At 40.3% G+C, this 25,734-nt stretch overlaps 2 protein-coding genes across 4 annotated transcripts in view; one reads left to right on the top strand and one right to left on the bottom strand.

Moving 5' to 3' along the window:
* The window catches only part of DHRS7 (dehydrogenase/reductase 7), a 29,875-nt gene extending 27,422 nt beyond the window's left edge, over positions 1-2,453 (top strand). For all 3 annotated transcript variants that reach the window (XM_075150859.1, XM_075150857.1, XM_075150858.1), the window contains exons 6-7: positions 1,294-1,509; positions 2,248-2,453. In XM_075150859.1, coding sequence (XP_075006960.1) covers positions 1,294-1,509; positions 2,248-2,283 — 252 coding nt within the window. In that variant the 3' untranslated portion in view covers positions 2,284-2,453. The remainder of the gene's footprint in view (positions 1-1,293; positions 1,510-2,247) is intronic.
* A 2,713-nt stretch (positions 2,454-5,166) lies between these two features.
* PCNX4 (pecanex 4) lies at positions 5,167-21,433 on the bottom strand. The gene is made up of 12 exons (XM_075150856.1): positions 21,204-21,433; positions 18,415-18,467; positions 16,994-17,720; positions 15,162-15,341; positions 14,556-15,070; positions 13,623-13,723; positions 13,352-13,474; positions 12,728-13,091; positions 9,896-9,999; positions 8,397-9,433; positions 7,646-7,832; positions 5,167-7,320 (listed from the first exon to the last, which is right to left on the bottom strand). Exons 3-12 carry the CDS (start codon positions 17,680-17,682, stop codon positions 7,069-7,071), a joined length of 3,552 nt encoding a protein of 1,183 aa, XP_075006957.1. The 5' UTR covers positions 17,683-17,720; positions 18,415-18,467; positions 21,204-21,433; the 3' UTR covers positions 5,167-7,068.
* Positions 21,434-25,734: the final 4,301 nt, after the last annotated feature.

The following is a 25,734-nucleotide window of genomic DNA, read 5'->3' as shown; positions in this document are numbered from 1 at the left end:
TGAGAATTGTTATGCCTTCTCTCTTCCATCACATACTATCCAAGTCTAGTAAAATTTACTGTACAGCTGCCCTGCTGCACTTTTGGGGGAAAGGCCAGGATTTTCTGGACACAATTCTGCACGCAGAATCCTTTCTGTCCTTTCTGCACAGGTGGCTTTTTGTCTGCCCTAGTCACGATGTCCCCTGTTTGGTTGACGCCGTTGTTGGCAAAGCCACTAGAGTCAGCTGATGCGAGGCATGCATTCTTTTCCTGTTAGCGATTGTTCAAGGAGAAAAAGCAAAACCTTCCAACTGCACTATTGCTTTTAATAAAGGCTGTCTAACAAAGTAGCTGGCAAAAATTGTTACTATGATACATCAAAATGTAATCTGTCCTAAATTCAATTGATTTAAAGCTCAGAATAACCCACCAGCGTGTTTGGGGGGGAATCTCCCATTGTTGAATCAAGTTCTGAAAGGATTTTTGGCTTGCAAAACTTCATACTTCTGTGAAAGAAAAGATGTACTTTTTGAGCAATCTGGAAAGCTTGCAGAAGCAATTCCTCAGATTTCAGCATGGCAAAAGACCTAGGAGGAGGACTGAATCTAGACCAGAATTGCTTTTGCTCTGGGAAATAGAAGAACAGGCTGACAGAGCAGTCTGTTATTGCTGGAGTGAAATGCATGTAAATTCACAGGGCTGTGGCTTACGTTTGCTAAGCGGTACGTGTGGACAAGATTTCAAGTAAGACACCCCTGCCACTGAAGAAGCCGGTTGCTTTTCTATTGTTTGAGATGGCTGCGCACAGGGCAGAGCTGGCAGGAATATTTCAGTTAATGGGGAATGTGGCCTCATCTACTAACTTGGTTACTGAGTAACTTGCAGCATATAATGGGGTAGGCAGCTGGGAACGGGAAGGTTCCCATTTCTCAGAGCCCTCAGCTGCAGAATGGGTAACTTGTTGTGGTAGATCTCTTTCACGATAAAGTAGAAGCCATGCTGAAGCAGGGCAGAATTTGGAGATCCATTTTTTAACCTTCTTTGACCCATCAATTGAGGCATTAATTAAAAGGGTGCTTTAAGCATGTGTGCTAAAGGAAGGTGGTAAGTGTTCCCACACTGAAACTAGAGGATTAGCATAGCGAGGAATGCCTTCCCCAGCCCCAGTCTCCGCTGTACCGGCTGGGTCATCCTGCTTGTGCACAGTGGAGAAACTGGGAGGAGTATGTCTGTTGCACAGACACTGGCCCTCTCTGTCCCACGAACAGAAGTCCGGTTCTAACCCTCCTGGCTCGCTCTCTCTCCCCTCCAGTCCATAGAGAACAGCGGTGATCAGTCCCACAAGATGCCAACCGACCGCTGCGTCCGGCTCACCCTGGTGAGCACAGCCAACGACCTGAAGGAGGCTTGGATCAGCGACCACCCCTATCTGGCCGTTTGCTACCTCTGGCAGTATGCACCCACTTGGGCTTGGTGGCTGATGAACAGGATGGGCAAGAGGAGGATACAGAACTTTAAGAGCGGGGTGGTAAGTTTATTCCTCTCTCCTCTGTTTGCTTGCTTTTTTTACTCTGCTGGCAGATTCTTTAGCCATGGGAATGTTGGGATTGCATTTTGGATCTGTTTCCTTTTTCCCTCCTCACTTCCCTAGCAGCTGATGCCAGGCCAGACTCCATCGCTGCATGCCTGGTAGTCTAGAATTGCTGCAGCGCGGTCACACCACAGGGCAGGGAAGTCGGTATGTCTCGTAGTGCCAAAGGTCTTGCTCTGATCTTCATCACACAGGCTGCAAGCTCAGAACTCAGCATTAATGCAGAGCCGAGCTATAAGTCACTAGTGTAAATTATTAATGCAGCTTGGAATTAAGACTGTTGACAATTTCTCCCTTGATTGTGTCTAGTTTTTATATCAGGCACATAATCTGAGCACCTCCCAGAATTGTGTTAAGCAGTACTACTGTCTGTCAGGGCTCTTCACTCGCATTCGCTTCCCAGAAGACAGATGTGCAGTGCAGTGTTCTGTTCTTGCAATACTGCTTGGTAGATGGTATTTTTTTACTGTGTTTTTGTTGAACTCAGTACAAAAAAACATGTTAAAGTACTCCAAAAGCGGGAAGTGCAAAAATAAGGGTGGCACGTGCAACTTGAAACTTCCTACTTCCACACTGTAACTGCCCACTGTCACAAACTGTTTCAAGCAAAATAACACTGTGGGCAAAGGACTTAATAAGCGGGGGAAATACTGATTTAATGTACTCTCACTCCAGGACGCTGATGCCTCTTACTCAAGAAAGAAGAAGTAAGGACAAATGTGTACAAAATCCTGCTTGCGCTAAGGCTGAGATGCTTTTTTCATATTGCGTGACGGCAAACAAAAGCTTTTTTTTATCTGTTGTGCCTTTGTCATCATGTAACTTGACAAATCTATCAAGCTGTATACACACTTGACTAAATAAAAATCTCTTTCTAAACATACCTGTTTCATGCCAAACTCCCATAGGCTGAATGTTTAAGCTTACAAGAATTGAGACAGGAGGAGCCAGGCAGTATTATTTTGTTTTTCTGCTGCTAAGACATTGGCAAATATTTGTTGAGCAGGCTAAAAATGATATACCTACAGGATCCCATTTCCCTCACTTTCATTCCTAATGGATGTTGAGCAAAAAAAACCCTGCAAGTAGAAGCTTGTGGTATAAAGGGTAAGGATGTATAGTCTGTGTTTGTGAAGTGTTCTTTTTAGGAAAAGGGTATTATATTTCATCTTTGCCCTGCAGGTGCTCTGAGAGCAAAATGTATATCATCATCATGTGTATTTAGGGCTAAATCCCTTAACTTCTGGCACAACATTTAGAAGTGCTTAATCTTTAGGTCTCTCAGCGCCACGGCAGAGTCCACAGTCCTCAGTCTTCTGGTTGTTTTGTAAAGGCTGAGGACTGGGCAGTGTCTGGAGAAGCAGCGGGGAAGGGAGAGTGACGGTATAATTGTAACCCCTGTCAAAGGCAGTACTTGGCCTTGCTCTGAGCCTGGCACATGTTAAATGTATAGGGCGTCATGGAGAGAGGAGCAGGGGACGGTTCCTGAAGCAGAACAGCCCCTAGCTACAAGAGGGGGCATGGTATTGAGAAATCCCTTTCACAGCAGATGGCTTACAGCCAAGACACTGGTGCTCGTGTCAGAGCTGAATTAGGGCAGACATCACATTATAGGCAATTTAAGCGTGGAATAGAAGCTGAGTTCCCAGCTCAGTCAGAAACAGGCCCTTCCACACAGAGCAGAGGCCAGTCTCGACAGTACTGGTGGAGTACCGGACAGCAACAGCCGTGAGGAGCTGAGGACTGTACTTTTTTAAAACGTTTACCATCCCATTGGCACTCAATTCAAGTGTTAGCTGGAAGTACCTCTGTAGTGGTAACTTGTCTGTACTTCAAGCTTGGTGACTTTCTTGCTGTTGACAAAGGCCTCAGAAATGTTTGGATGTACCTCAGGCCACACACTATCCAGTTAAGAAACATTCTTATATCATTGAGTGGTAATAAAAGAATAACAACCCATTTATAAATTATCAAAACTTTCCAACCATAGCAAAGAATGAGCCAAGAGTGACGTTTTTAACATGACATTTAACAAAGATGGAAACTACTGTCTAGAAAAAAAAAAAAGACTGCTCAACTGATGACAAGTGTCTTGTCTCATGCTGTTCTGGAAGAACAGAAGGTTCATTCCACTTGCTAACACACCAGTTCCTCTAGCACTTTCACAAGCCACAGTTCAAGAAGCAGCAGTAAGTCCGCATGAGAAAATGCAGCTACTCCTAATACAACGCGCATGCAGATGATGTTTGCAGGATGCTTTAGCTTCCATCCTCTAATCCACAGAAGATTTGGCAGTACTGCATGCAGCAGAAAGCGTGCTCTTCCATTTATATACAGGTTTCTCTGCTTTTTCTCTACCTAAAAAACTGTAAGCCTTTGTGCTCAAAGAGGAGTTCTCTTCTCTTGCTTGAGCCAAGGACAGTTGCTGCCAGACCTGTAAACACAGACCCTCCTTTGTGGACTATGCTATTGCTACCACCAGCACACAAAGGAACAGCATGGAAGGAGCGACAGTAGGGACAACAGAGACCAGGTGGCAACGAAATTACCTTTTTCAGAGAGGAGGCCATGTTCAAGGAAAATGCAGAAAGTAGACTCCTTCGAAAAAGGACAAAGCATTTGCCATTTGAAAACTTCACTTCCCTAACACTTTATTCCATTAAACTGATTCCTATTGCTTTATGGTATGGGAATGGGACAGAGGCAGCCTCCAGGAGTTAATGTTTTTGTAAAGGCTCAAGAAAAGAGGGTGAAAATCCTCTAGAAAGCACTGAACATTTGTTAGAAAAATACTTCTAAAATTATCTTGTTAAAGGTTCTTCTCCAATGCCATGATGAAGGTGTCTTATGCCTACCTTTGTGTGATGAACATCGCAATCTGTAAACCAGTAGGTGTTGATAAGAATTACAATAAAACTGATGCACGCAGCTGGTTAGAAAACATAGAGCAGTTCTCAGTTGTCACACAGGAAAACGGTGGGAGACCTGTCATATGCTCAGTCCGAGATACTCAGTCCAGACTAGTATTCCATCGGTGATCCGAACAGCAGCATATATTATATGCTTACGAGAGCTGCAGACAAGACCAGGCTTGATGGTGCTCTAAATTCCTGATAAATCAAAGAAATGCTCCAAAACAAACAGGACACAGTTCAAGAGCGTGCAAACAAAACAACACACTTAACAGGGGCACTCAGCTGCACAACAAGAGGCTGTAACTAGTGGTTCTGCCAAAAAAAGAATCTAAACAGGGTTACAGAAAACCATAACATGAATCAGGGTCACACTGTTGCAAAACATACTGGAATGTGTGAACTGGCTCAGTGCATTAACGAAGAAGGGGCTGTAGGACATGCTGCCTGTGATAGCAGGGACAGGATGTTACAGCGCGTTAGAGCCCAACTCCACATTCCTGTGCGCAAACAGGAATTCTGCACACCGCTAATTCTGTTCCTCCATCTGGTACCGATCGAGATCTCTGCTGGAACACCAGGGCCAGTTACCAGCAACGCTTTTCAAGAAGGCTGGGTACCAGATGGAGAGAACCAGAGGAAAGCAAGAGAAAAGGATCACAGCTCTCTGCAGTTTTTTCTTAACTAGTTTATTCGCTTTACAGAAGACAAAGAACGAGGGCAGAAATTGTAACCATCTTCAAATAAAAGACTGCGGGAAAAAAAAAGGTAATTAAGTTTTCTGTAACCGTACAGAAGACAAGTAGGAAGAGGCTGACAATGAGACAGGGAGGTTTAGATTTAGGAAGAAACCCAAACTTTCCAACTGCTGCAAGAGCAGCAAAGAACTGGAGCAAACTACTTGACAAGTTCATGATACTCCTGGTATTGAAAGTTTTAAATCGGATTAAACATCTGCCAGGAGTAGTTCCTTTGAGAGGGAGCTGAAATAAGTGCTCTCTAAAAGCTCCTTCCAGATCAGTTTCCATGACTCTGTATTTCCAGATACAGTTCATGGCCAAGCAAGGTGATTTTAGGTTATCAGCGCTTTGTTATTTATGCTCCTGCACACCAATCAACCACCTTCTAAAAGCTGCTTCCGTTAATGTTCTGTGTGAATTTCATCCTGTATGTTAAAGTGTTACACCATGGAGTGTGACAGGTGTTTCCTTACCACCTCTGAATTCCACTACAAGGTTCACATTTTTTTGAAATCATTCATGGTTACTGATCAAAAGAAATGGCTAATAGCCAAGTACACAGTCCTGTGACAAATTTTATCTGATACAAAAAGGTCTTAAAGGTGAGGAGTAAAAGTAATAAACATGCTCCAAATTATACAACTTTGGGTGTTCTAAACCAGTACTAATTCAGTTACGGAGCAGATCTGACTTAAATTGATTCTACAGGTTAAAGAAAGACAATTACCTACACGCTGCTCGGCATATGCCAGCAGTTAACGACACTGTAACTACTGATCTACAGAGAAAACACATTTATGTGCTAATGACTGGTGCTAACGAACAGGATAAACAAGCCACTGGAGAGATGACCCAGATGTGTTTTCAAGGAGACCTGTAATATTACAAACCAATTGCCAAATTCTGTTCCAATCTGTGGTAAGGCTAAAAAAAAAAAAAAAATTAATTCTGGCACAGACAGCTGGATTCCCTCCCCGCCCCCATCATCAAGCTCTCACTGTATTTGTGGAAGACTGGTTAGTGATGTGGACATAGGTTGCAAAAGACAACGTATATATTTATATAAATAAAAAACATGGATAGTGGAAGAAGGAAATAAAATTAATCCATTTGGACTTAACTGCCTTCTTTCCCCTAATTACACGTTTACTTTCATCAGTAGGTCACACAGGTTACTAGTGTGTCAGAATGCACACTGTTTTATATAAATTCTCTTTGCCCCCAAAACAAGTACTTTGGTAAAAATCGTCCCTTACAACTTCCTTTGTTAAAGCATAGCTGATAACTTACTACAACTAAGGCAGATCAGCTACAGTCATATATTATAACAAATGCTAAAACTGAACTCAGTCCAATATAAAATGGCCAGAATAAGGAAAAAAAAAAATCATATAAATAGTCATATATACACTTTGGTTACCAACTCTGCGGTTGACGGTATTGCAGTGAGCTGTAACCTGACTGTCAGTGCAAGTCACCTGTCCAACTATTAAAAAGAAAAAAAAAAAAAAATCAGAATGCACCAAAAATAGTTAATGATCAGAACTATGCTGCTCTTCTCTAAACTGGAGAAGAGAATTTCAGCATCTCCTGGCTCGTCAGCCACACAGGCAATGGTGTCTCACATGTTCCAGCAGCAAGAAAACAGTTCAGAACTTCCTGCTTGCTGAAGGTTCTGGCTAGCACCATTTCTGTGCAAGTTATGTACGCTGGCTTGGCACTGCCATCCAACGCCATTTTGAGAGTAAAATCTTATTTGTAGTGTATAAATGTAGCATGAACATTTGATTCCCAACACGCAGATGGAAAATACAAAATAACAATTAAAAAGTGCTACAGACATTCTAGAACAAAGACAGATGCAGGAGTTCCGATGAATAAATGGGATAGCCAAGAGGTGGGTCCGCAGCTTGCACAGTAAGGTTTCGCAGAAGAACGGGGTGTGCCTGGATGCTGTAACGTTCTTCATCATCATTTGTAGCATACAGCAGCTCCCAGGACAGATTTGCCCACTGACCTCGGACAGCTTCGTCATTAAGTTTTCCCACTTGTACTAACAATTCCTGAAGAGTAAGGACTCGCCCAGTGTAAATTCCCTTTAAGAACAAACAGATCAAAATGTTCAGTACATTCTCTGAGAAGATACACAAGCATTTTGGTTACAAAGCACTAAATGAGGCTTTGGGGCTACATACTATGAATATTGTCCCTTTAAAAATGGCAAAGTGTATAAACTAGTCTCGGTTCAATTCCTCCACCTAGGAAGATAGTCAGGAAATATTGCTGCATCTGAAGAACAACGCAGTGTGATTTTCAATAACAGTGATGCCTAGTATAAACATAAACTTTGGTTGCACAGCCTTCATGTTTTGGAAAAGAAACCAAAGTTTGATCTTGCTTACTAGTAATTTTCTCTCTTACCATGTTTGGATCATGGCCCAGTGAAAAAAGGTATGGCTTCTCCTGAAGAACTGCTTGCTGCCACTCAAGATCTGATACCAGTCCAATGTACCAATCGTTTTCATATTCTTCCAGATAGTTAACCAGCTCTTTGAAGTTCTCAACTGGACCCAGGCTTGCTTTGTCAACCATAAGTTTAAAAGTGTATCTGAAAGGTGCACAAAGCCATAGGGTAAGTAGTGCCCCAAAAGACAGGAGGAAGAAAGCCTCTTCAGGCTAGAACAGGCAGAGAGGCACCATCAAATGTTATCAAGCACTATCAACTCTGTAGGTTATGGCTTGTCAGCTAAGTCACTAGAAGTTAGTAGGGGTGTGCTTTTAGCTCACCCAGATGTAAAACACATTAGCTTAAACACCTTTCATTCACCTCAAACACTGTTACCGCTGCCTGATAATGGAAAGTGCCAAACGTCTAACTCCATCACAGTTCTCTTCGATTATAGGGACAATGAAAATGGGTTGTTTTTTCCCCACTTAACACAGTGGATTTCCACAGCTGGAGGCAGCTGCTGTGGGAAGGGAAGAAGGAAGGAATCTCCATATCACAGTCTTCACTGCCTGGGGTTACAGGCAATATTTGTGTAGGAAGAAGCTACAAATATATTTAAATGATATGGTTTTAACATGAACTACTCTTAGTGAAGTGATACTTACTTTCAAAGCACAGGACTCTTTATCATTTTTTTAATCTGAGGGAATATTTTTCTTTTACCTGAATGCTTTTAATGCAAGTTGGAATAGCTCCGGTTTGCCCGTTAGCCAGTCCAAACCAACAGACCATGGAATACCTCCTGTGTACGCTCTGAATACATGGCTTGGGGCAGGCACGGTGTTATCTAGTCCAAACAGACCAAAACAACACGACAATACACCATGGATGTATAAGTCTTTCAAAGCTTTATCTTTCATAAGGTCTTCAAGTAAATTGGAAGGCTTTTCTTTCAAATGAAAAAAGTCCAGTTGACTCAAAATGAAATGGTACCATTCTTCTGGAAACCTCTGCCTCATTTCATTGACTTTGGAAGTAGGCACCGGGGCTGTTCTCCATTCTTCAGGGATGCTCAATAGCTCTGAGTAACAGCAACTAAATTCAACCTGAGGTAAAACTTCTTGCTGATTCCCTTTATCTACAGCAGGAAGCCCAAGCACAACAGCCCTGTATAATTTATCTTCTGGTGACATTTCTTGTGGGACATCTTGGCTCTGTGTTTCTACAGATCCTGGAATACACAGATGTACTTTTGGTGTAGTTCCCAACTGCCCAGGTTCTTTTCTGTCTTTCATTCTGCCACTGGGTTCAAGATCAAAAATGTCACTATCATCAGCCCAGTCCTCAATTGTATCAACACTAAAGCTATCTTCTTCCCTCAGAGGCCTGGATCTTTCTACTGCACCGCTATGCTGATTTTCTAGAAATGATCCTTTTTTGTTCTTGTCAGCATTGCCTGGGCTTTCCAATGTTTTTGATTTTTTATAACAATACTGGACAAGCATCCATACAAGCACTTTAATGAAATCATCTTTCAGATGCTTTAAATTCTCATGAGAGTCAATTATTCCAGATAACACATTTCTGGCATCGGAATATAGCCGCACAGGTAGAACAGTACAAGGAGTCAAAATGTGTCCAAAATGGCGATTAGGAGAGAGGATCTTTGTGTGCTCCTGATGTTCGAAGGCCATTTCAAAAATTTCATCAACTCTGTGAGCTTCAGCAGCATGACAGGACGTTTCCTGCAATTCTAGCCCCTAAAGCGTAAATGAAAACAATTTGGTTTTAGTCTTCACCAATACATAACCTTAAATGCTAGCAAGCTGTTTTCTTGCAACAAAATTTTTCTGAACAAATAAAGATATGTTCCATTGTCAGTATTTCCACAACTGAACCTACAAATCTAACTAGAGAGAATAGTAATAGCAAAACACTCACTACAGTATTACATACAGATCAATGTCTTAAAAAAATAAATCTTTGCCTTATACAGATCTTATTAGCCAGCTTATTAAAGATGATGTGTCACAAGCTAGATGATAAAAAATTTCACATCTGGTAAGCAGGACAGTTGCAAGACTAGTTAATATAGCAATAACACTCATCTTAAAAAATTGACTGTAACTTCACGTAAATTAGTTATATTGCTGAAATGTTATACAGCAAAATGTTTGCATGATTTCAAAACATTAATATGTCAGTCCTTAGCATGCAGTTACCTTAATGTTAACACCACAGTAAGTGAAACCTTTTTCTAGCACCAATATCCACATCAGTCTATCCTGAAAACGGCACAAGTAATGTGATCCAGGTAGAGAGAGACCTAGACAAGAAAAAAAAACCAAACCAAAAACTATGGTATTACTGTGGTATTATATTGATGAAAATCTTTTCTACATGCCAACTGAGGAATTCAACTGCAAACACAAAATATTTCTGCATCAACATCAAAATCAGTTAAAACTGGCTAACTAGTACCCTAGAATCTCAAAGAAACTAGCTGCAAAGCTAGATCTTGAAATCGTAATGCTATCTTTGAAGAAGCTGTAGAAAACTGGGAAACCCTCACACAACTGCGACTACAATATTCATACTGAACCAGGCAGGGTTAAGCAACCCCACCCTCAATTCCCTTTGTAGAGAAGACTTTCATGATTAAAGATCATCTTTGGTTGCATTTCCAACTGCACGGTTCCCACTGATGTCACCTGGAGATCTAAAATTCTTATGACTGCTGAATACATTAAAAAAATCATCATCTAGCACATAAGTATCTTAATGGCCCTATTTGCTGTGGAGTACGAAGTTTGTTATGGGAGAAATAAAAATGTAACTCAATAGGATTTGTTACCTACACTACCAGTTCCTAAATTGACTTGTCTGTATTCCAGAATGGTTAGAAAATATCCCTTAGGATGTGAAATCTAGGGTGTAAAAATGATTCTGCTCAAGTGTCAGCTTACCAATGACATAATATCAACCCATTTTACAGGTACATAAATAGAGGCAGAGCAAGAAGCACCTGCTCATCTTTAAAGATTTGTGAATCAGTATCATACACATTGAACACTAACAGTAGATACAGTGGAAATCATCTGTAGTCTTTCTGAAATACCTGAAATGTGTGTGGAATAAATCTCATCCCACTGTGTTAAGTTTGTCATCACTAAAAATACAGCCACACAAAATAAACTGGAATTTTAAAATCAAGTCCTGAACAACTTCAGATCACACATCAAAGTAATTAGTACTCAAAAATCCCACAATCTGGCTACCACTGTAAAAATTAGATGACACACATGTCCAAAAAAAAAAAAAAAAAGGTAATTTTTCTCTCTTCTATATACTTCAATAAAAAGTGCAATGCCAAATTTCCTAGGAACTGGTGGTTATATAGTATTTCTTCTAAGTTATAGCCTACTGTCAACTTCTCCAACACAATGGTGCTGTTCTTAAGCATGACATTCGCTGCTAGTTTATGATCTGCTTCTGCTGTCACTCACGTCCAAGCGACCACAGAGAATTTTAGGTTTAGAATGTTGTAAGATGAAATCAGTGAAACCAACCATTAAGCTGTAGTTAAAATTTAAGTAACCTTTTCTATCCCACTGAGCTAATGAAGTGCATTTTCTTGCTAACATTTTGCAAAGATTTTAATTCTTTTCTTGCTAGCTATTAAAGCTACTAAAACTCCTTTACACACAAAAAAGTATGGTTTTAAATTAAAATAGAGACACACAAAGTGGTACCTCTTCATTTTGAACTCATCTGAGAACACTACATTTTTTTCTTGCTTGAAGACATTCACAGATTTTCCCATTAAAGAAGAGACTTTTCCGCCCCTCAAGACTAGTGTTTTAAATTATTTAATCTGAGGCATATATGCCACCACAGTCATGATGGCAATGGGGAAATATCTCTCTCTATATAAAAAAAGTATATAAAATAGATATAACAGATAGATATAAATGTATATTATATAAATATATCTATTATGTATATATACAAAACATACATAGGCTGATGCAAACTGAAGTGTCTCTCTTCCCTAGAGGAAAAAAGCTTCCTGGTTTTATTTTTTAATACCTCTCTCTACACCAGTACTAAAAGTGCAGCAAATGTTTCCTAGTAAAGCACTTGCATATAGTCTTCAGAAAAGTGTGATTAAGGTTAACTTCCACTGCCTTCAAATATTAGTCCATTTTTTCTAGTCATAAGCCATTTTCTAAGAGGCTTATATTTGCCTCTTGTTTAAGGGCAATGATCTTTTGATTATTTAGGTTACATTAAAGACTGTTTCTCAAGAAAACGAGCTTGCAATTTTAAAAGTTATTCTGTCTCCAGCTGGGAAAAACACTCGTCATTTCTTCACCTTTGTTTATATAATTCTGTGAAATACTCATCATGATGTCTTTCACAGGCTTTAAGACCACAAGTCCTGTTACAATCCTACCCTAACTGCCTGCACAAGATATGACATTAAGTCTTACCGACTGGCTCTGTTCTTAGCTGTTTACTGCTAGTTAGGCTACATCATGTATTTTACAAACATCCAGTCCACATTCACCATACCTAATTAACATAGCCAAATTAGCAAAGTCACCTTCTGGATCCTGAGTAATGGGATTGATGCAGAGAAAGACACGTATACACACAACCACAAAGAGCAGTTTGACACATCTCCTTCTCTCCACCGACTGTCAAGAGAACTCAATTTATCGCCTCCAATTAGGTGGGATGAATGCATACCATCCTTTTTTGTTCAGTATAAAAAGATTAGGATTGATACTGTTTCATCACCATTACTTTCTCCTTATTTTAAAGATAACAAACCAGAATTATTTTTTTTTTACAAGAATGTAACAAGTAGAGATTTATGAGAAGGATAAAAGTAATCACTTTTTCCTCAATTGAACAATCTCTGGGTATCAGATTTAACCTACACTGTGAAACGTGGTTTAAATCAGATGCTATGATTCTCCTGTTCTCCAGCAAAATCATGTTTCCTAAAATATTTAGCTACATTCCTTCAGTGTTGCTAGTGTACTTACCTAGGCTACCAGCTGCTAGTGCAGACTGCAGAGCAACAGCCAGACTTGGAACCATCTGCTGGTAGTACACGCTATCGGAGCAAACACACGCTGTAGTGCCCACAGGTCCTGGCCAGCTTCGGATAGGCCTAGGAAACCCAATCAAAAATACCGGTAGCGTGAAGAGCGGCAGCAAGGGAGAAGAAAGGAGCGCAGAGATGGTGATGAAGGTCAGCAGGATCGGGAAGAAAACGACATTGAGTGTGATTAAGGTGGCAGTAGATTTACGACGTTGTTTTTTCTCTGTCCACGACGTCAAAAGAATAGCTATGGCAAACTGCAACTTTGAGACAAACTGAAGCAGTCGATCCCGTAGGATACCAACCTGCAAGATAAATACAAGAAGCACATTTATTTGTATCCTGTATCGTCTCATATTCAGCACTGCCAAAGCTGCCTTGTCTACAATAATTTTAAGAAAATGAAGCGTGATTATCATTCACTGGTATTGCAGTGTATATCTTCGTACACATTTTAGCTTCTGTTTGCTAGGTCCTGGACTCTGTAATTGTCTAATAGGGGAGGGCAAGGAAACAAAGACTTTAAGTGGCAACTATATACTTAAATTTACATTATGACAATTACCAGCAAGAGTCTGATTCCTGTATCAAGGCTCCTGTTCCACCAGAGGTCTGGATTAAACACAAACATTTGTGCTATTGACACAACCACTATGTCCAGTAGGGCATTTTCTGTATTCTGCCAGACCTAAAATAGAGATATGTTAGACATACATTTAAAAATGTATTTAACTATCTCTGCTTTCACGACCTGGAATATTTCTTCCAAGTCACCTTAATACTTAAATCATGTAGAAGAGAATTTCTTAGGCTAACATATTTAAAATTCAAATTACCATCCTAAATATTCTCGTGAATCCAATGCAAACAGACACAGAATGAAGATTTTGTAGTGAACGGTCTAGTGACAGGAACGCTATCATAGCAAACGGAGACACTGTAATTGAAATAAAAGAATCATTGATTTCCTTTCAAAAACATAATTAAGGTCTACAGAGGTAAGCAGTCTTATTGCAGAACGGAAATCTTGGCGTAAAAAGAGAACTCCTCCCTTCATTATTACAAACTCCTCTTTGTATTACACTTCTAGGATATCAAACAGCGTATTTGCACTGATGGCCGAAGATGGCAAACATTTATGTCGATGCTTAGTTGTTACTTGCTATTACTTTTTTGTTGTTTGTTTGTTTCCCCAAGAGAATGGGAATACTCAAATAAGTAAAAATAAACATGTGAATAGCACTCATCAATCCACTTCCCCAAACTGATGCTTCTTTATAAAATTAAATAATTGAGATCAAATTTTGGTTCCCCCAAAGTAGATACACTTGTCCCTAACCTACCAGAAAGGAGACTATTTCCTTTACTAGCAAGTTGTAAGAACCAAATATTTAGCAGCTTGAAGACTCTCAACTCACTTTTGTTTCCGAGTACCTTTTAAAAAAATCTACATGAGCCATTTTTTCAAAAGTGAGTACTGATGTTATAACTAAAATCCTTTAAAAGGCCTTGCTTTCTGAGCTGGACTTTTAAAAAGCTCAACTTTTTAGGTTTACCCCTAAAAAACAAATAAAAATCACTAATCACTTCCAAATATTCTGAACCAGTAATTTTGACCTCAATGCACAATTTAGCAAAACAACAAATATTTCAAGCTACTCGGTTTTTCTCAGTTCATTCATAGAATCTTGCATATACAGTAATTCTAGCGTTGTTTCAATCTTCCTACAAGCATCATCTAACAAACAACAGACAGTGCGTATTCCTACCTAGTGTTAGTAAAATCCTCCTGACAACACCAACTTTCATTAGCCTTCTTTGCTTCTCCATGAACACAGTCACAGTCCTGACATCCTTTGGATAAAGGGGGTTTCGGAAGACTCCAAACAAGTACACTCTCTGAATCTCTCTAAGAATCCACATAATTATAAGTAATATGATCAGAAAGTAACTTGCTATAGCCTGAGGACTGGCTTTGGAAAATGATGAAAAGCCTGCAAATTGATGCAGCAGGCTAGCTTCTATGAGAGCAAATGTCAATACAGTCAAATAAAAAATAAATTCCCTCCACCCAAATTGTATTCTAAGACCTCTGTGCATATTTTTAGATTTGCTGGAGGCTACATGGCTGATCATGGTGTGTTTGAAGGCAAAACCAATCTCGCTTAGGTTAAGACTCAGTATGAACCCAAATCCAGTCATGAAGAGGATCACACCGAGAGTGCTGGGAATGAAATACGATGCTATTGCTGTTCCAGCAGAAATGAGAAACATTACTAATAACCTGCGAAGGAGAAAATAAAAAAGATTTGCTTGAAAAGAAAAAGGTTATAAACAATATTGATATATTTTACAATTATATAAACAACATTTACTTTGTGTTACTTGACATAGGTGAACCTCCTAGTCCAAACTCCAACAGTTGTTCCATTCCCCATAGAAAAAGTGCGTCAAGTGGGGGCAGAATTCCCATTGCCCATAAGAACGGCAGAAAAAGAAATATGATGTGCAAAATCTGGTTTGTCTGTTCTAGAATGGCTGTGTTGACAGCAAACCTGGATAAAAGAAGAAATGTATTTGACGTCTGTGAAGAAAAGATAACCAGTGTGTGGGAAGACTTTTTGTTTAACTATTATAGCAAATCCAGAAGTATAAACATTACATATTCAATCTACAAAACTCAACTAGTGTCATTTAAAAGGCAAAATAAGGACCTACATTTATGCTTGGGGCAATAATACACTAGTTAGAACATCACAACACAGGCTAATTTTTCATTCAAAAGTTTTGAAGCCTTCAGATTATGCAGATGAATCAAGTGATGCAAGTATCTGAACTGTTTTGATACTGTTGTGATAATACACTCAAGAAATACTTGTGCAAAAATAAAGGTCCACAGGCTCCAAGACCTCAACCTTTTAACAAAAAAACGCTAAGAATTTTTTCAGAATTACAAAATCAACACTTTATGCAAGTCCAAGACCCAAGATGTAAGCCTTAAGACTGAAGAAACTGGCATGTTGCCTGTACAGCAAGAGATAAACTCTCTTTAGGAATATAAAACGTTATTTTCTACATAAAAAATATTAAAGTCTTCCTGGAAAAATAGAAAGATCAGTATTAGAAACCTGCATAAATTCTAAGCCATACGTAGTTCACCAGCTAGCTAATTAAATTAAAGGTGGACTGCTAAGATATTTGGTTTCTCTCTACTTCTTACTAAATAAGTAAGTAAGCTTCAAAGGAATCTTGCAGGAATTTAAAGAATGTCTGAATTTTCTCCTCAGGAAATTAGATAGAAGAATTTGGGGTCCAAGACCACGAGTATAATTTTCTTATCATAATTGAAGAGGCAATTAGGGTAAATCATTTACAAAGACATCTCCAAGTGCAAAACTAGTAAAATCAAACATGCTTTTTTTTTTTTAATGCATTTGAAGTACCCCAATCATAAAATATGTACATGTGACAAAGTGATATAAATATCACCCGAGAGAGAGAAAGAATGCATAAAGTAAATCTAAAAGCATCTTGCTTTAACAGATTCTACAAATACTTTAGCTAAGACACTCATCTAAAGTGGAAATATGAAAGTTTCCTATTTGTAGACTGACATAGTTCTTTTGTATTACAAAAGCGTTTAAAAATCCATATAACCATTCAAAATCCATATAACAAATATACAGCAACGTTCACACTTGCTTATCCACTCGTTAAAACCAAATTTATGATCCCTTTTTGCCTGTAATTTATAACCCTCTGCAATCACTCTGCAGAGATTAAATTAGAAACTATTCCAGGATGAAATCTGGATATAAATCCAGTGCTCCTGAAGTTTGCAGTGTTTAGATCTATGGTTCCAGATCAGGAGCATGTTTTTTGAAAACATACCCTTTAAAAGAATGTTGGTGCAAATGCTCTTGTACAAAAATACTGAAATTGACACTAGAAGATAATTTTAGCTGCCCCTTACTTAGAAACTGCTCTTCCTCATTTACGTGGAATGCTATAAAAATTTAACAACTTTTTATACAGAGCGTAGAGCATCAATTTTTACCATACACTCCTCTAGCTTCTTTTTTTGGAGTTCCTACAGTTGATTAAAATCTCAAAATAAATTTTTCTCAGAAGAATCATTTCATCTTTCTCATAAAAAATATACAGAATAACCATTACTTTTATTAGCTAAATGCTATATTAGGTTTACCTGTGTGCAAGATCCACTGCAATAAAGACAAAAATATAGAAAGGTCTCATCAGAGCAGTGATTTCGTAAGTATCCAGTGCTTGGAAAGTAGCTGTTTCGGTAGCTGTATTTATGATTAACGAATACTCTCCTATACATATAGTCACCCATCCAAATACAAAGATCATGACAGTTCCTCCAATATTGCTATACAGCAAGGTTATTCTGTTCGGCAGCAAATACCAAGTTCCCAACCCACACAATACCCCTGCCAGAAGAGAATGAAATACAGTGTTGATTATATACTTCTTGCCAGGAATAATAAATTTTACTGTCTCTGAACCTACACAACTGGAAAATTCAAACTCATCTTCATCTGTTAGGGTATTCTGAATTTGCATTCTTTCTACTCTCACTGTTTTCTGTTTTGCATATAGATTTGTCATCTGAAGAATAAGTGCAGTAACAAACATCAGTCCTCCTGAAAGTGCTGCAGTATAATAGTCTTTCATAATGCCTAATTGGTACAAAAGCGTTCCTACTCCTCCCAAAACCCATGGCGTCAAGAAAAGAATAATCTGATTCACATATATGTAAGGAGGGGCACAATAGCCTAATTTAAACCGGGGACCTCCCAGCACAGTCTGTGGAAAGCGCTTCAAGAAGAACTCCTGTTTGTAATCATTCAGCAGAGGTACATCTGGACCCATTCTTATTATTCAGGAATGCTGGATGAATATCATTTTTCCTGTAAGAGAACAGAAAGAAAAAGACGGAAACATTACTGAATCTGAAACTTAGAACTTAACCAGGGAATTCTTTTGTCCTATTTTCATTTACCAAATTATATTGGAATTCTGACATGTTAGCGTTAGTAGACATTATCCTAAAGCACCCACAGAATCTGCTAGAATACAACTACTAAGCAAACACCTAAAATAGAAAAAGACTATCTATTTTAAAATAAAGAATACGTTCATGATCTGAAGCTTTAGGCAACAAATAAAACATATAATCTGTTCTTGGAAGATGATAAAACCAACTCATCTTCACACCAGAACACCTTTCTAAAACTGAATTTTTTTTCCATTCAGTTTGATTCCAATCACATCTTGCCACAGACCTCTAATTCCTATTAATCCTGTTAAGGATCTCCGTATACAAACAGAAGAGTCAGTGATTTCAGTGAATAGCCACGTAAGTGCAAGGATACAGTCACACTGAGGTCCCTGTAAAAATCAAAGCCTTATGAAATAAACTAACTGTAAAAAAATTAGTAGAAGCATTAAAAATTGTTTTCCACATCAGCATTTCTACTGTCCTCCCTACACAGCCTAGTTGCAGAACAGGATCTCACTGTACTAAGCACTACACAAGGCATAAAATAAACAGTTCACTTTCTGCTTCCTAAAACATACAAAATAAAAAAATAATCACAATACTTGTGAGTTGTAGCAGAATCAGCATATATTCTTCTGTATGTCAATGGAGAAAGCTGAAAAAAGGAAAAAAGATACCTGTAAACATTTACAATGAATCATCAAATAGAAATCAGAAATGAATACTCATTTAGAGAGGATCAGGCAATGTAGAAATAATTAATGTAAGATAGTAACTATGATATTCAAACATAATTTTATGCTACTAGACAGGTAGAAATACTCAAGCTAAGAAATAGCACAAAAATGCAGTGCCAAAGCACTTCATTAATAATAATTCTAAAACAGAGATGTTGGTGTGCATTAGGAGATGTGCAAGTACTGAAATTCTGACTTTCTTCTACTGGACCTCTATAATCTGATGAATGCCTATTAGCCATCATTGCTGATATATTAAAAATTAAACACTCAGGTGCCGTAGAGTTTCCAAACTACTGCGATCCCTTCTTTATACAATACCAATTGCTTTTAGGCGTTTCCGAGAATAATTTACTTGTTACATTTAAACAGGTGTCAATCACTCGACTGTAGGTAGATACTGGTCATCACTGGACTAAGCTAGAAACAGTGCAAATGAGAGAGATTAAAGGCCATTCATATGCATTATCACAACTGGAAATTTGCATTCAGGGTCCACTAAGTCAAGACACTCCACAATGAAAAGCAGGACCCACAAGCTCTGTAACTACTCTCCATGTAGGCTGTGGAATTTTTTGTTTGTTTGTTTTTAAGTAAAAATTCCAAATTGGAATTCCAAATTGGAATTTTTACACATAGAATACTGAACATGGAATATTGAAAACATAGAGGTTTTTTGGTCATACTATTTCAAGCCATTGAGAGTTTCTTACGGGAAGGAGAAGGTGGCAGTCAGTCTTAATGGAAAAGACACATGTTGACAATGGAGAGGGGAATTCATTGCAGTCAGCTCAGGAATTTGAAAATGTAATAGGGACACACCCAACTAAAAACAAATTTCAAGTGTAATTAAAAAAAAAAAATCACAATTCAGCCAATTTGTTTAGAAAAAGAAACACTGTTTATAGGGCTACATAGGCATGAAACTAAGTTGCTGTGAAAGTTACATGCAGTAGAAGATTTATATGCATGTAAAGGATATAAGCTGAGTTTTAAAAGAAAGGTAGAACCAAAAGGTGCATAGTTTTCCTTGAAAAACAGTTTTCTGGCAGCTGTGGTTTTTTGCTCTAAGAAGGGCTATTTTTGTTTCAAGTTCTAGTCTCCATTTGTGTTTGTCAGTTTATATTGCTAACAAAATGTTAACAAAACATTCCTCTTACAGTTTCTGTGTAAACAATAGACATCTTTGTGTGAGACACAAAAATCTACGCACATAAACAATATAGTTCCACTCGGCTATACTCCAAAATGAGCCATAAAAAGATGTGAATTTATTTATAAATTAAAATCCCAAGACTGAAGCTCATGAACTATGGAAACGATACCCTCGACTATCCTCCTGGCTTCCAAATAGTCAGGTAGCACATTAGGACTTCAAAGAGGCACTCATGCGTGTCTCGTTATTTCTGAGCAAAGCCCTAGCAACAAGACTCCACACATTAGCGAGTGTTTACAGGACCTGGCTTCAATATACATTCCTAACATACAGGCCTGGCCCAACTTTGGTAACTTGCCTGGTTACCCAAACAATCTGCACCACAACAGTTTGTCATCACCAGCAAGGATCCATGCGACTTAGATACTATCATAACAAGGATGGTAAAAGGACTTTAACACCATAAAGTCATTTAACAAGTTCCCCCCTGTAATATCCTCTCTACGTCCTTATGACAAAAGGAAACAAAGCAAATTTTGCTCAAATTCAGGCAGAAATTCACAGGAGGGCATGATTTTTTGTCTAAACGAATGTCATCCTTCATGTCCACTGATGGCGGATCAGCTCAGTGTGGTTTGGTTTTATTTCAAGCAGATTACAGAAGAACACGTGTACAACTCTCAGCCACCTAAGCCGCTGAAGCACATAAGGCTTAAAAATACTTACCTCAGTGGTCTTCCAGGTCTTTTCACGCGAGACTAAGTAACGGTTATAAACCACCTGCTAGCACAGGAGGGAGGAATGCCAGCGTGGGAGGCGCAGAGGGAGCTGTGGACAGCAGACGCACCCCGTGCCCACCTGTGTGCCCAGACACCCGCACCTCTACTCCACGGTTAAAGATTCAGCTGTGCTGCAGGCCAGCTTCCAACCCAGCAGCCAGACGGAGCAGGCTGGGGGCCTCACCTTAACAGCGTCGATGCCATCCCCCAGTGAGACTGGGGATGCAGCGTTTTAGGCCAACACGCTACATCCAGTTATGGGAAGAGCATCCCGGGACCACTTTGGGAAAGGCTGCAGACCACCTCCTTCCCGAGACACCTCTGCACCTCACCAGACGGGCTCCCACCAGAGCCACCACACTTTCTACCCAGCTACCTCTCCCCCCGATCTTCTGCGGGAACAGAAATAACCAAGCGACCAAAAATAAAGCCTCTGCTGTTTTTAACTCCGGAGGGGAAGGGGAGCCAGGGAGCCACCGGGCCCGCCGAAGCAGGGCCGGTGGGAAAACCCAGGGGAGGGCAAAGCCGGTCAGGCAGAGCCAGGCGGGACCCACCGCCTCCCCGCTTCGGGGAGGCCCTGGCGCCTCTGCCTGCTCCAGTGAAGGGGCCCGCGGCCCCCCGGCTGCTGCCGCCCCTGGGGTGTCTGCACCCCTGCGGCGAACGGCCGGGGCCTGTGAGAGGCAGCCGCGGTGAAAAGCCTCTGCGAGGCGGGCACCTACCTCTGGCCCGGATTCGGAGCAGGTTAGGGGCTTTGCGGGACGGGGGGAGAAGGGGAACGGGGCTGAGCCTGCGCCGGGAGGAGGAGGGAGGATGGCGGAGCGCTCCCCCCCTCCCCGCCCCACGGCTGTCCTGAGGGAGTGTGAACGTCGCAGGCTGCAGCCGGGCGCTCCTCCCCTCCGGCGGTGCCGCTCCGCTGCGGCTGCTGCTGCTGCTGCTGCGGACGGCGGGGAGGGGGAAGGTGGAGGCGATGGCTAACGGCGGCGGTGAGGCCCGGCCTCGCCGCGGCGGCACCCTCCTCTCCCCGCCCCCTCTTCCCTCCCCTCGGCGAGCGCCGCCATTTTGGCTGCCTGAGGCAGCTGGGGGCGGCGAGGTCCTGCAGGGGTCCGCGCTGCTTGCGGGAAATGGCCCCGGCCCGCGGGTTGGCGGCGGGGGCTTCTCTGGGCGTCTTTTTGGTGGGGTCCGCACAAGAGCTGCGATCGGCAGCGAAGGCGAGGGGCTGATCGCCTTCCCGCTCCCCTGCGGCGGGGCCTGCCCCCACGGCAGGCTGGTGCCCCGAGCCTCGCCTTGCCCGCCCGCGCCTCCCTCAGCAGTACGGGTTTTTCCAGCTGTGCTTTCCACACGTAACCGCCTTCCTTCTGTTGTAAAATCAAGCGTGAGGCATCTTTCTAGCTGTGGCCTGCCAGCAGCTTCCCGAAGTGATGAAGAAAAGAGAAGGGTAAAGAAAATCCCCTCAGAGGAGCTGTGGCAAGGCAGGCAGGGGCTACCTCTGGCCACCGTCGCCAGCCGTGAGCAGGGCCTTGTGCCTCCTGGGGCTCCTCTGTGCTCATCAGACCATATCCCACCTTCCAGCAGTGCTGCTTTTTGAGGATGGTCCCTCTTTAGTTGATGAATTCGTCACCCAGACGGCTTTGGTTTCTTCAAGTTTCTTTCCGTCCCTCTGAGAGCTGGCATGGAAATGTCAGAGGCTGGTTTTTCATCACTTTTTTAGTTGTTTTCATAATCTTCCCACATTAACAGTGCAAACCCAATGAAATTAGTCTGTTTCTTTAATTATTACAACACATAACGTTCAATACACAACATTCTAGTAGTATATTAAACCACGTAGCACAAATTCTCAATCCAGAGCACTCTGACATGATATTAAAATACTCAGTAAGTTTCTTTAATCTTGAAGGTTGATGGTCTTTCTCTGTCTATATGTACTAATACAAGATGAGAACACTGGTTCTAGCCTCAGGTAGAGGCAAATGAATTCTCAGTTTTCTTTTAGGTTAAACAAACTGGAGCATTCACTGGCAAATTGAAACGTAAATCCAGATACCGCAATACTACTTACCACTTCAAATTACACCCATTAAACATTGACAATATTTAATAGAGTGAGCATGCTTAATATAATTTGTATCTAATAATGCTAAAATGTATAACTCACTGTATTCATTAGAGCACCAGGGCATGCGTATGTCTACCTTAATATCTACGTTATAATAATCACCATATAAATTCTAACAAACAGTTACATCCGCTTTGATCTGAATCCCTAATAAAATTTAACACACAGGCATATGCTTGGAATTTTAGATACGCTAAAGAAATTATTGTAATCAATTCTTATCAGAAGCATCGGAACCTTTTTGTAGGTCTGTTAATCTTTATTCTTCAGAGATAATAAAAAGGCACTTAGATCAGGGTATCCAGTGTAAAACCTTGGAAGTGCTACCAAAGAAAAATGCTCATTTACCTTTACTGAGTTTCTTTTGAATGAAGTTCAATGGCACAAATGATAGTCCAGCCTAGTGGAAGACAAATACAAGTGTTTCAAACAAACTGTCTGGTTTTTTTTTCAGGATCCTTGACTTAAGATTTACTCACCCTGTCCTTCAAATATATCTTTTGCAATCCTATTAAAATTAAGTGTTTATACATCTCATAGATACTCCAAGAAAAATAGCATCTCTGTACAATTCACTAAAGGTCAGCAGCAGGTATGTACTTTTTGGCTGACAAGTTTCATCCCGTCCCAATTTACCAATTCAGTTACGATTTTGTAAAGATGATGATTCTTTTCTGGAATATGTAAATCCTAAATAACAATTGCAGGGGAGAAGCAGACATTAGCTTTATTTCTTTGCAAGCTCTGCTGCTTGTGTTTCAAAACTCAGAGAAGGCTTCTTGCCTGTCCTCATTTCCTATGATTTTTCCCTTGCTCAAAAGAATAAATCAGAATTTCAGTCAGTGCAAACTCCAAGCTATTTACTGGAGAAGGCAGCATACTAATTTATTTGTCTTAAGAGTTCTACGAATTTTCTTGGTCATATAAAATAAGATAAAACCTGCTAACAGAGTAAACTGTTCTAGGCAAATTCTGCCATCCTCCAGCTGTCTTTTGCAGATTATTGCACAATCTGTAACGGCAAGCATGTGAACAACCCCACTGAAATTAATAGGACTCCTAATCTGCTTAAAATTAAGATACATGTATACTATTTGCAGACTTGGGACTTGGTTTTTGGCTTGCTTCTTCTTAGTTTGTGAACGAGCTATTAGTCTTGACTCCCCAAATAATAATTTTGCGTATTTCCATATTTTTAATGTTTACTTTGTTTAGAATGATGCATGCAGGAGCAAATATTTTTCTTACTGACCTTTCTCCTCTTTAAAGATAAACCAAAAAAGTGATTTTTGTTTTGGAATGCATCTTTATATGCAGCTATAAGGGTAGGAGAAACAGATGCTTTCTTGCATTTACTGACTATTAAGGAAGACAGAGCTTGTAGGAAATTATTCTTTTAAAGAGAATTAGTGCTAGGTGAAAAAAACCGGTTACTTTCAAATCAGATCATGGAAGTTAGTTATTCTGTTTTTCCTGATGCCCAAAGTTAACTATTGATGTATTGATGTCTGTAGGCTGACATTCCCAAACAGAAGATATCGGCGTGAAATCTGACTCCTCGTTTTACTCAGTCTTTTTGTTCTGCATCCCATAGGGGACCCATCTTGTGTTTATCTGCATGGCTTTCTGGAAAGCTGCGTATGCTGCATGTATGCTATCCATGACTACTTTTCTATGGCTCCCGTGGAAGTAATGCCTTTCGACAATATGGCCTTAGGCTGGCAGAAAAACATACTAGGGAGCTTGCTTCTTTCTGGATGACTTTATCCCTTTAAAATAAACTTTATGAAAAAGTACTCCATTCCTGTATGTGAAAGATACCTATGTTTTCCCGAAGGCAAAGGTTTCTGTTGACATTTCTGAGCTACCATTAAGAGTTCAAGGGTAACAGTCATCCATGTCATGAGTTTTATCAGCTGAGGTGTCAACTCCCATTCAGCTACCCTTCCTGTATGGCAGCCAAGCATATGCTTCAAGTCATTTCAGAATTGATATCTAGCTATTTATTATGACATTAAAGCAATATAAAAGTATTTCTTATCAATTTAGTTTTGTGTATAATGTAGTTTGGATTTTATGAGAACCATATTCTTCCAATATTGCTGCCAGCGAAGGACAAAACCATCTGTGAGTTTGCAGATGCCCTTGTCTTTTAGTTTGTACAGGATATTCTTAAAATAGGAACTGTGAGCTGAATTCTTTTTGTGGTTTAACAAAGCAAGGTTTTCCTTTTTTTTTTCCCAGTTTGCAGTTAATGCTGAAAACATCTTGATTATGGAAGCAATATCTAGCTAAATATTTTATGTTTTGGGAAAGACTCACTTGCCTTGGAAATCTCTTTCAATTGCTGTGTTTTGAGAATCTATCACTGATCTGAGGAGAAAGAGGCAGAGAAAGAATTACAAATTGCGAATTTGTGTACTACTAGAATCATAAGTGACAACCCAGGATTGACTATGGGATATTCTGCATCTTTAGTTTGACAGAGTGTAACAGTCCTGTGGCCATGCAGACTTCACAGTTGTCATTTATACCACGGTCCGTGGCCACACAGATGTTGTGGTTATAAATGGAGACAGATCACGTGCAAGACGCTCCACTCCAGCAACACACAACCTTTTACTGCTAGAGCTTAAGGACAATTTGTAGCTGCCATAGCAGTATTGAAGTTTGTATCATCTACATGCAAGGCAGTAGATGTATCCTTTGTCCTTGAGCGCTTCACCCAATTAAGAATCATCATATTCACATGCGCTACTTGTTAAAGACTAGGTTCAGATCTCTACCATCAGGCATCCAACTTTGCAACGACTTAAAAAAATATTATTGACCCAAAAAATTAATTCAGAGATCTAAGTGAGACATTTGGGCTTTGTGCAAGATTGGGAACAGAGCAAAGTAGGTGTCTCTGGAGGATAGTTCCGTGCTCACTAAGTGGAGAGCTGCCGACTGTAGCCATTGGGAAGCATCGCTCCAGGAGCAGGTCTGAGCTGCTGTCTTAGTGCATCTGATTCCCACTTGTGCATAAAGTGCCTCGATCCACTCAGAGCCGTGATGTCCCCGGCAGGGCCGGTACCTGCTTAAGAAGGACTAAAAGGCAGTGGTATGGTGCCAGGAACTGTCTTTTGCAGAGT

This window comes from Calonectris borealis, chromosome 5, assembly GCF_964195595.1.
Source record: "Calonectris borealis chromosome 5, bCalBor7.hap1.2, whole genome shotgun sequence".
NCBI classification, from domain to species: domain Eukaryota; kingdom Metazoa; phylum Chordata; class Aves; order Procellariiformes; family Procellariidae; genus Calonectris; species Calonectris borealis.
The sequence above is the reverse complement of the archived record's forward strand: the minus strand, read 5'-3'. Positions and strand labels throughout refer to the sequence as shown.

Bases quoted from the DNA above. Each gene is read 5' to 3' on its own strand.
- PCNX4 (XM_075150856.1), bottom strand. From the start codon at position 17,682: ATGGGTCCAGATGTACCTCTGCTGAATGATTACAAACAGGAGTTCTTC. The intron at 10,000-12,727 runs GTAAGTACACTA...TTTCTTGTCTAG, and splicing joins ACTAGCAGCTGGTAGCCTAG to GTCTCTCTCTACCTGGATCA. The intron at 9,434-9,895 runs GTAACTGCATGC...TTTACGCTTTAG, and splicing joins ACTGTGGTGTTAACATTAAG to GGGCTAGAATTGCAGGAAAC.